General features: G+C 42.4%; 1 protein-coding gene across 4 annotated transcripts in view; it reads right to left on the bottom strand.

Annotated features, from left to right (window-relative positions):
• Positions 1-7,470: 7,470 nt before the first annotated feature.
• The window catches only part of si:dkeyp-19e1.3 (extensin), a 94,477-nt gene continuing 90,218 nt past the window's right edge, over positions 7,471-11,729 (bottom strand). For all 4 annotated transcript variants that reach the window (XM_046357988.1, XM_046357981.1, XM_046357967.1 and 1 more), the window contains 2 exons: positions 11,300-11,452; positions 7,471-10,656 (listed from right to left, as the gene is read on the bottom strand). In XM_046357988.1, coding sequence (XP_046213944.1) covers positions 8,999-10,656; positions 11,300-11,452 — 1,811 coding nt within the window. In that variant the 3' untranslated portion in view covers positions 7,471-8,998. The remainder of the gene's footprint in view (positions 10,657-11,299; positions 11,453-11,729) is intronic.

Here is an 11,729-nt window from a genome sequence, read left to right as displayed (position 1 = left end):
AATTGCTTCACTCATATAGTTATTAACATACCACAAACTTCTTCAAATCAGTCAGCTTACAAAAATCTTTGATTCCAAATGATAATTAATACCCAATTAATTAAACAACCCAAATTTAGAATTACAATGCTGTGATTCAAGATTCACTCAACTTGGCACACGTCGACCCTGGCAGAATGTACATTTATATTAATAAAAAGTATATTAACCTTAATTCTAGTATTAACATTTCTCATCAGGGTTATAATTAGATTCCTCCCACCAAAACGGTAACATCAAAAGGTTGAATAATGAAATTTCTGTAATCCAAACAGTTGGAATGGTCCATGGGCACTGAAAGAAGAATGTCAGATCAGTTATTTTGGGGTATCATTAAGGACGGTATAACATAACTATCTCTGAATGTGTACATTTCCCAGTTATCAGATATACATCTAAATGTTGTGGAACTTATGATTAAATATGAAACTATTTTTGAGAAGACGAAATGTGATGTTAGCCTTCTAAATGAGAATTTTTTTTCATATAAAAGTTTCAACCAGTCAGTGACCACACCCACGTGAGCACAGACATTATGCCGGAGTCATGGAACGCCCCTTTTGTCAGAGTTTATAAAAGGACTCGCTAACAAAATTTACATTAGCCCAGAGAACGTGAGGATGCAGTCCACACACTGAAATGGTTGCCATTTAAATGGAGACCAGTACATTGCCGGGTTGCTACGGGCGTGTAGAATGGTTCTAGCTGTACCCTGAATAATCAACTAGAGGTCGACCGATTATGATTTTTCAACGCCGATACCGATTATTGGAGGACCAAAAAAACGATACCAATTAATTGGCCGATTTATTAAATTGTTTTGTAATAATGATAATTACAACAATACTGTATGAACACTTATTTTAACTTAATATAATGCTTAAAATAAATATTGAAACATGTTCAATTTGGTTTAAATAATGCAAAAACAAAGTTTTGGATTAGGATGTAAAAGTGCAATATGTGACATGTAAGAAAGCTAAAGTTCCTTGCTCAGAACATATGAAAGATGGTGGTTCCTTTTAACATGAGTCTTCAATATTCCCAGGTAATACGTTTTAGGTTGTAGTTATTATAGGAATTACAGGATTATTTATCTCTATACGATTTGTATTTCATATATCTTTGACTATTGGATGTTCTTATAGGTACTTTAGTATTGCCAGTGTAACAGTGTAGCTTCCTTCACTCTCCTCGCTCCTACCTGGGCTCGAACCAGGAACACATCGACAACAGCCACCCTCGAAGCAGCATACACATCGCTCCACAAATTTGCAGCCCTTGCAGAGCAAGGGGAACAACTACTCCAAGTCTCAGAGCGAGTGATGTTTGAAACACTATTAGCGCGCACCCCACTAACTAGCTAGCCATTTCACATCGTTTACACCAGCCTTATCTCGGGAGTTGATAGGTTTAAGTCAAACAGAGCAATGCTTGAAGCATTGCGAAGAGCTGCTGGCAAAACGCACGAAAGTGCTGTTTGAATTAATGCTTACGAGCCTGCTGGTGCCTACCATCGCTCAGTCAGACTGCTCTATCAAATCATAACATAATAACACACAGAAATGTGAGCCTTAGGTCATTACTATGGTCGAATCCGGAAATTATCATCTCGAAAACAAAACATTTATTCTTTCAGTGAAATACGGAACTGTTCCGTATTTGATCTAACGGGTGGCATCCATAAGTCTAAATATTCACGTTATGTCACAATTACGTACAATTCTGGCAAATTAGTTCACAACGAGCCAGGCGGCACAAACGGTTGCATATACCCTGACTCTGCGTGCAATGAACGCAAGAGAAGTGACACAATTTCACCTGGTTAATATTGCCTGCTAACCTAGATTTCTTTTAGCTAAATATGCAGGTTTAAAAATGTATACTTCTGGGTATTGATTTTAAGAAAGGCATTGATGTTTATGGTTAGGTACAGTCGTGCAACGATTGTGCTTTTTTCGCAAATGCGCTTTTGTTAAATCATCCCTCGTTTGGCGAAGTTGGCTGTCTGTTAGGATGAAATAGTCTTCACACAGTTCGCAACGAGCCAGGCGGCCCAAACTGCTGCATATACCCTGACTCTGTTGCAAGAGAAGTGACACCATTTTCCTAGTTAAAAGAAATTCATGTTAGCAGGCAATATTAACTAAATAAGCAGGTTTAAAAATATATACCTGTGTATTGGTTTTAAGAAAGGCATAGATTTTTATGATTAGGTACACGTTGGAGCAACGACAGTCCTTTTCCGCATATGCGCACCGCATTGATTATATGCAACGCAGGGCACGCTAGATAAACTAGTAATATCATCAACCATGCGTAGTTAACTAGTGATTATGATTGATTGTTTTTTATAAGATAAGTTTAATGCTAGCTAGCAGCTTACCGTGGCTTCTTACTGCATTCGCGTAACAGGCAGGCTCCTCGTGGAGTGCAATGTAAAGCAGGTGGTTAGAGTGTTGGACAGTAAGGTTGCAAGTTTGAATCCTCGAGCTGACAAGGTAAACATTTGTTGTTCTGCCCCAAGGCAGTTAACCCACCGTTCCTAGGCCTTCATTGAAAATAGGAATGTGTTCTTTACTGACTTGCCTAGTTAAATAAAGGTGTAAAAAACAAAATCTGCCAAATCTGTGTCCAAGAATAACAATTTCCGATTGTTATTAAAACTTGAAATTGGCCCTAATTAATCGGTCGACCACTATAATCAACCATTCAGAGTAAGCAGGCGGATGGTGTTGAACCGGACATCACGAATGGTTAGACTCAACCCAACCATTATACATGCAGCGCGAGCTGAATACGTCACAAATGGTCAGGAACTCTCGACGAGTGAAGCTAAAGACTACACGTCTGCAGCTGTATACAGTGGGGGAGAAAAGTATTTAGTCAGCCACCAATTGTGCAAGTTCTCCCACTTAAAAAGATGAGAGGCCTGTAATTTTCATCATAGGTACACTTCAACTAAGACAGACAAAATGAGAAAAAAATCCAGAAAATCACATTGTAGGTTTTTTAATAAATTTATTTGCAAATTGTAGTTAGCTAGCAATAGTTGACTGGCCCCCTAGCTAACGTTAGGATGTGTGATCTTCCATGTTGTTTACCTAGCTAGGTTAATTGTTTACCTAGGTAGCTAGCTACATGTCTTAGGGTAAAGTGTACAACACCTGTTGAATATGGCCGGTGTCAGTAAACATTGTTAAAAAATTTCAGCCAACTTGGTTAGGCTGTTTTCATGTTATCCAGAGGTAAACAAATCATCGGCCAGCGCGCTCTGGACGCAAGGAGATAGGTGGGGCTAAAATTTAAGAGGGTGTGAACGATGCTGAACGGGTGTAGACAAAGCTCGCACCGAAACACTAAAATGCAATTTTTTCAAAAGTAAGGTTACAAGTTTATCAACTTTCAAAGCAGAATTACTTTCCCATTGTTGCTCAACTGTAGTGTATGATATACCATTTTGTAGCAACGAGTCTCTACTTTTATATAATGTAAAAAACAGAACTTAAAATGTTGCTACATAAGACCGAATCCAGGTGGTAAGTCTCAAAATCGAATTAAACTTCGTCACATGCGCCGAAAACAACTGTAGACCTTACCGTGAAATGCTTACTTACAAGCCCTTAACCAACTGTGCAGTTCAAGGAGAGTTAAGAAAATATTGACCAAATAAACTAAAGTAAAAAATAATAAAAAGTAACACAATAACATAACTTAATAACAAACAGATGAATAGAATTATTCAAAGATACATTGCACTATCAAGCAACATACAGCAAGATTTACATTGCACCAGGTTTCGGTCTCATTTACTGCTTGTTTTACAGGGTTATCTTGTCAGTTTCGCACCCCTTAACACACAGATACTAGTCATTCAACAGAATGCAGGCTTTAGGTTCTATCACCAAACCATCATAAATCAATTGCCAGCGTCAAGCCTCAGAGGCCCAACTCAGTTCCACAGACACAGATGAGAGTACTCATCAAAGCTATTCGATGCATAAACAGTATTACAACAATCTTGTCATTTTTCTATCATACCTCCATCATTCTTAAATGGAAGAAGTTTGGAACCACCAAGACTCTTCCTAGAGTCTGAGCTTCGGGGGAGAAGGGCCTCAATAGTCACTCTGACAACCCGATGGTCACTCTGACAGAACTCCAGTTCCTCTGTGGATATGGGAAAACCTTCCAGAAGGAAAACCATTCCTGCAGCACTCCACCGATCAGGCCTTTATGGTAGAGTGGCCAGATGGAAGCCACTCCTCAGTAAAAGACACATGAAAGCCCGCTTGGAGTTTGCCAAAAGGCACCTGAAGACTCTCAGACCATGAGAAACAAGATTCTCTGGTCTGATGAAACCAAGATTGAACTCTTTGGCTTGAATGCAAAGTGTCACGTTTAGAGGAAACCTGGCACCATCCCTACGGTGAAGCATGGTGGTAGCAACATCATGCTGTGGGGGGATGTTTTTCAGCGGCAGGGACTGGGAGACCAGTCAGGATCGAGGGAAAGATGAACGGAGCAAAGTACAGAGAGATCTTTGATGAAAACCTGCTCCAGAGTGCTCAGGACCTCAGCCTGGGGCAAAGGTTCACTTTCCAACAGGACAATGACCCTAAGCACACAGCCAAGACAATGCAGGGGTGGCTTCGGGACAAGTCTCTGAATGTCCTTGAGTGACCCAGCTAGAGGACTTGAACCTGCTCGAACATCTCTGGAGAGACCTGAAAATAGCTGTGCAGTGATACTCTCCATCCAACCTGACAGACCTTGAGAGGATCTGCAGAGAAGAATGGGAGAAACTCCCCAAATACAGGTTTGACTAGCTTGTAGCGTCATACCAAAGAAGAATTTAGCAGTAATTGCTGTCAGAGGTCTGAACACTTTTGTAAATGGGTTTTATTCTTTAAAACATTTGCAAAAATATAAAACCTGTTTTTGCTTTGTCATTATGGAGTATTGTGTGTAGATTGATGAGGGGAAAAAAACTATTTAATCAACTTCAGAATAAGGCCGTAACATAACAAAAAGTGGAAAAAGTCAAGGGGTCTGAAAACATTTTTTTTTTTTTACAATTTATTTACATATTTATTTTCTTCAAGGTCTCTAACAAAAATGGTGCAATATTCATCCCTCACCAAATTCCTGTCTTTATCCAATATCTTTGGTACTAGATCATGCATTTTCTTACAGCCCTCAGTGGCAAACACTGAACTGCAAGAACTCAAAAGGATACAAATTGATGCGGGAGGGCTAGGAGAGTTGACCAATCAAGTTCAAGGTGAGATTTTCTTTCCATACCCAGTTCTAAATTCACTGTCAAAATATCCTCTACCAGCCGGTTGAGAATAGGGTTAAAGGGTTAATTGTGGATAAAATATACCATACTCCGATTTTACACTCACTGGTCTGTTCTGTGGGAGGAAAGAAAGAAAACGCAAACATTTTTTTTTATACAACATTTGTCAAAGTATGTTCTTGTTCACGAGGTTGGTCTGAGCTTAAAGGCACTGCCCAGATTAAGATATTGATAAGCTATACTTCGAAACTGGACACCAACAGATCCTTATGATGAAACAGATCTGTGTTAGTTCAAACCAACCCCTGTGAACAAGCCGAATGACGTAGCTCTTTCCAGAACACTGTACAGGCCGGAGCCTTTCAAAAGAATGCACACACTCCAAACAGACTGGAGAAAATAAAAAAGTAGAAGTGCGAGCACAAAAACTTCAAACAGATGTCCATAACACTCATATAATTTAATAAAATCAGCAAACAACAGATAAAAGGTAGACTAGGACTGCGTCCCACATGGCATCCTAATTCCCTACATACTTTTGTCAAAAGTAGTAAACTATACAAAGAATAGGGTGCCATTTGGGACGGATCCCATATTTCCTTGTTATGTTATGGCTCAAACTTCCAAGAATACCTCTTCTGAATGCTGGTTTCTTTTGTCAACCAATCAACACTGACCTCACTTCTAGATGGGCTGTGGCTCTTCAACTACGGTTGTGTCCCGACTCTCAACACTTCTCCTGAAGCACGCACTTGCACCCTTTCTCTTGGGTTTAAAAATTGTCTAAACACCCTCCAGCCAATATTTTTGTTCCATTGTTGATAGGGTCCCACAACAAATGCATGTCAACACTGTTAAAGGTCCAATGCAGGGATTCTTTAAATCTCAATATCATATTTCTGGGTAACAATTAAGTAACTTACTGAGTTTTCAAATTTTCAAAAATTAAAATGGTATAAAAGAAACAAAAATAGATTCTTAGCAAAGTGCAATTTTGTTTGGACTGTGTGGGAGTGATCTGATTTAGGGAGGGGAAAACTTTAAACGATCTTTTTTTGGCAGAAAGTTTTGGCTAAAACTCCATTCCACCAAAAATAGGCTGAAATTTCAGGCGGCCTTTTCAATCAGCACATTCACTAAAAAGGGCATTTTTTAAATTTAATTTTCACAATTTCACAGTATTATTCCAACCTCATAGTGTAGAAATGTACATAAAGAACTTAGGTCAATCAAGTTGACTACTCTGGGCCTTTAAGGTTTCTATTTCTCCAATAGGTGAAACCAGTCTTTCATAAATAGTATTGGGTAGGCTAAAGAATGATTGGATTCCCTAATAACACCATCTTGTGTTCCCATTTGTTTTTGTGTTAAATGGTTTGTTTATGAAGTAAACATGTTGCACATTCAGCAGGATACAACATCACACAATGTTCAGGTAGCAATTCGTTATGTAGAGCAAATATGCCTCTGACATGTAGAATAACTAATCACGTCAGCTGTATTCAAGACATTCCTATCTGCAACTTTCTGAACCGTTTGCCTACTGAACATGGCTCTGCTTCACCCACAACACTTCTGTCTTCTTTGTACATATAGTACCAGTCAAAAGTTTGGACACGCTCTGGGTTTTTGGTAACTCTGGGTCTTCCTTTCCGCCACAGGAAAGGAAGACCCAGAGTTACCTCTGCTGCAGAGGATAAGTTCATTAGAGTTACCAGCCTCAGTAATTGCAGCCCAAATAAATGCTTCAGAGTTCTCTGAACAGTTTATGTTGAGATGTGTCTGTTTCTTGGAGACTGTGTGAATCAGGGCTTCAAGGTTGAATTGCTGCACAGGAAACACTACTAAAGAACACCAGTAATAAGAAGAGATTTGCTTGGGCCAAGAAACAAGAGCAATGGACATTAGACCGGTGGAAATCTGTCCTTTGGTCTGATGAGTCCAAATTTGAGATTTTTGGACTGCATGTGTGGTTCCCACCTGCATTCTGCAGCGATACGCCATCCCATCTGGTTTGCGCTTAGTGGGACTATCATTTGATTTTCAACAGGACAATGACCCAAAACACACCTACAAAACACACCTACACCTAAGGGCTATTTGACCAAGAAGTAGAGTGATGGAGTGCTGCATCGGATGACCTGGCCTCCACAATCACCCGACCTCAACCCAATTGAGATGGGTTGGGATGAGTTGGACCGCAGAGTGAAGGAAAAGCAGCCAACTGGTGCTAAGCATATGTGGGAAATCCTTCAAGATGGAAAAGCATTTCCCATGAAGGTGGGAAATATGCAAAGAGAATGCAAAGCTGTCATCAAGGCAAAGGGTGGCTACTCCGAAGAATCTAAAATGATTTGTTTAACACTTTTTTTGGGTTACTAAATGATACCATGTGTTATTTCATAGATTTGATGTCTTCACGATTATTCTACAATGTAGAAAATAGTACAAATAAAGAAAACCCTTTGAATGAGTAGGTGCGTCCTAACTTTTGACTGGTGCTGTGCATAACCCTTCTCCATAAAATATGTACAGTACGTTATTGCTGTGATGTCACAGAAAGGTATCAAAACAAACTGGAATAATAGTAACACAATAAAATGCCTTGGAAAATGCAAACGATATCCACAAGATGAAACAAAGAAAACCAGCAAAATCCAAACCAACACAGTACTGCTTCTAACATAAAAGAAAAAGGACTCGACTATAAGTCCTTGATGCTCAATGAAACATGCGTCAGTATATACAGTAATGACTATTGCACCATGGCTCTATCAACGAGAGAGAGTTAAATAGTGAGAGCACCTCATTTGAAGAAGGTCTGCTTATACATTTTGCTTATACAAAATCTTTAAATAGTTTGGTAACCATGAACAAATAGCTTGTAAATCATCATATGTCATTTCCTCACGTTCAGTATGTAACATACGTTTAAGTATAAACTGCCAACTATTCATCAATACAAAATCATGAATAACAGGCCGTATAAATGTTATTTAAATAGTTTACAAATAATGTTTTTAAGCAGTGTATAAGCACATTCAAATAAGTTCAATAACCATATGGTCTAACTATATTTTATTGAGTTCTGTGAGCCTGCTCAAATAAATTAAGTACTGGTATGGGATATAGGCCTTTGGTGCTTCACAATGACTGTATGCCAACTTGGAAAGCCCTTTGAGTTACGTTCTTGAACAGAAATTCCTGTTTTCATTGGATGTTAAACTGCTCAATGGTTAAGACACTGCTGTTACAGGAAAAAGGAACCGAAAGAAACAGATTCCTACATGATGAAAAGACCAACTGGTCATATTGCCAGACACATGCACACACACCTTAAAAATACCTCCAAAATGTGAGGCAAGACTACGGTTTCAAATTTAGGTGAACATTTAGAAAACTACTTGTTGCCCTTAATACAAAGGTGCAAACACCACAAAATATCTATACATAACTATGAAAAAAGTAATTTGCTCTCTCCAAAAACAGCAACTGACCACACAAAGGGCTTTTCCCTCTCCCTCCTACAAAATGGCTTTGTATGTTAGATGAGCAGAGTAGGTAATTGCAGCAGTCTCTTCAGTCCATTGTCTCGTTCCCACACAGCCACGTGTCTCAAATTCTTTACCTTTCAAACTCTTTCAAACTGTATAAACCCTAAAAGGTGACCGATTTGGGCAGCTGGTGGCTTCCAGCATGCATTCTATAAAAGTCTGGGTTGGATCGCACTGAGGTGACCTCTCCTGCCGACTGTCCAGATGAGGGCCCCGGAAGCAGCATCTGGGCCGTGAAGGAAGGCAGGGCAGGGAGGGGCCTGTGGGCCGTGGGCAGTTTTTGTAACTGGGAGGAGACCTGGTTCTGGTTTGAGCTTTGGTTGGCAGTGGTGGCTCTGTGTGTGTCCGTTGGGCTGTGGAGCCCAGTGTGGTGGTTAGGAGGAGGGCTACACTGGAAAGGAGCCAGTCTATCGGCGAAGCAGGGCGGTGGCGGAGGGATGACGATGGAGTCTACCACCCAGCTCTCCTCCTGTCCTTCATAGTCCGGCTCCTGTGGAAGAGAGGGAAGGGCTGGGAAGGTGGTAGGAAGAGTAGAGGGGGAGGGAGAGGCAGAGAGAAGGGTGGGAGAGGAGGTATCGGGCAGGGAAAGGAGGAACACCGGTGGAGGCGGCGGTAGGGGATGGAAAAGAGAGGAGGATGAGGGGTCATCATCTAGCTCAGGTATGGGCGGTGGTGGTGGTAGGCCGAACATCCCCAGTGTTTCCTGAGGGCTGGTGCCTGGCAAGGGGCTCTGCGGCAGGGCAGTGGCCACCTCCAGCAGCCGGTCCATGAAGCAGTCCTCGCCTTCAGCCTCCGAGAGGTTGTCGTACTGGGAAGTGTTTGAGGGCCGGCGGTCCCCTGCCGCCTGGGGCACGCAGAGTGACACGGGGAACATAGTGGGCTTGAAGGTGATTCGGGGGGACGGCTTGGCAAAGGCGAGGGAAAAAGAGGGCCGCGAGGATGGGGATTCCTCCAGGATGAGGTCCAGGGACGTGGGTGGAGGTGGACGCGGACTCATAGGCTTCGGTAGGGGTTCTACCTCTAGTGAAAGAGCCGAGCAGGGGGGCACAGAGTCCGACTTCAACCCTACCTTGGTCCCGTCTCGCAAGCATAGAGGTTCGGGGCCCAGGGGTGTGTGGGCGCTCTCTTCCATAGAGTAAAAGGGTGGAGGGGGTAGATCCGGGAACTCCAGTGTCTTGGACCCTGATCCAGACTGTGTGATGGAAACATCCCCAACAGGGGGCTCGTAGGGCGGAGGCCAGTAACCGGGCTCTTCCTGGGTCTCTGGACCTGCAGATCGGGCCTCCATCCCCACTCTACCACCCCTACCCTCAGACAGACTCCTTTCTCCTCCTTTCTCCACCTCTGAGACATGGTCACTCGGACACTCCTCCACCCTATCCCTGACACCCCGCACCCCTGGAGTGGAACCAACCTTATGTGGCTTCGGCGGAGGCTTGGGTGGGGTGACTGGACACATTTTAGGCCCTTCTGGCATCAGGGCCTGATTGTGGACTACCACCGGTTCCTGAGAGGGCATGGGGCGCAGGGGGTCGTGGGCACGAGGGATGCTGCTGGTGTCCTGGGTGTCCCCAGGACAGAAGGAGCGATCAAGGGTGATGGTGTCCGGCCTGTGGGCCTCTATGTGGGGCTGGAGCTGGAGCGGGGGCTGGAGACTGGTCTTGGGCTGGTCCAGAGGGAGGGCTAGATCACGCTGAAAGGGCATCAGGAGAACAGGCCGCTCCTCACCGAGGGGCTTCTTAGGCAGCTCCTCTGACTTGGCTACAGTAGGGGAAGATAACATAGCAATTAAAAACAGAATAACTATTATAATATTAACACATGGTTGTAGTTCACTTGGCTTTTTATGTTTTAAACACTGACCGTGTTCAAATACTTCGTGGCAATACGTAACTTTTTGGGTGACCTGATCTGTTGTGTGTGCGCTATTTCAAGGTAACCCATTCTTAGCTTTTGTTTTTTAATCTTTTACTTTCAGTTCTGTACACCAGCTTCAGACAGCAGAAACAACAATATTTTTGAATATGGAAAATGTATTTCAGTGGTTTTGATGGTACTATGACCCTCTACACACTATACTAGCTTATTTTATAACTGATAGCAACCAGGAAATGGCGGAGCGATTTCTGCATAGTGCAACTAAGAAATGCATCCTTGAATATGTTGGATTGGTGAAAGTATAAAGGGTGGTAACCTTGTTCTCATCTATCCAATCACTTATAGATCTGTGCTTATCCCAAGGAAATGACAAAGAGGGGATGCATTTCTGAAGTATTTAAAAAGGGCCACTATCCCAGTGTGAAAGTTAGCTTTAGGCAATTGATTGACTGACAGATTAACTGACTGATTGACCAACCGACCGCCTGTCTGTCTGGGGACTGATAGACTAGGCAGAAAGCCCCACCTGATGGTGGGAGGTCCAGCTTCATCTTACGGAGCTCGGCCATGGACGCCTGCAGCTGCTCCACCACCACGTCGTCGGGTAGGAAGAATGAGCTGGACAGGTGCTCCTGGAGGAACTCCCTCAGGTCCTCCAGAGGAAGCTTCAGCAAGCGCTCTGATTAAACAGACACAGGATGGACACAGGAGAGCGCAAATTAGGATTGTTTTTTACTAATTAATATGCAGACTAAATCAATCGACATTCTGACTCAGATAACAATGGCAGCTATGTTGACAGTGTGACACTGCCACGTTGATATGATCTTTTCTGATAGAAAATCACTGAAAGAGTACAACTTTGTTGTCACTGATACACCTCTTCTGCTTGCACGGAAGTCTTTCAGTATTTGATCTGAAACATTCAACTAGCTAATCAATCTCCTTACAGGTTA

Source organism: Oncorhynchus gorbuscha, linkage group LG01 (genome assembly GCF_021184085.1).
Source record: "Oncorhynchus gorbuscha isolate QuinsamMale2020 ecotype Even-year linkage group LG01, OgorEven_v1.0, whole genome shotgun sequence".
NCBI classification, from domain to species: domain Eukaryota; kingdom Metazoa; phylum Chordata; class Actinopteri; order Salmoniformes; family Salmonidae; genus Oncorhynchus; species Oncorhynchus gorbuscha.
Note: the sequence above shows the minus strand (reverse complement) of the source record. Positions and strands in the feature narration are given on the sequence as shown.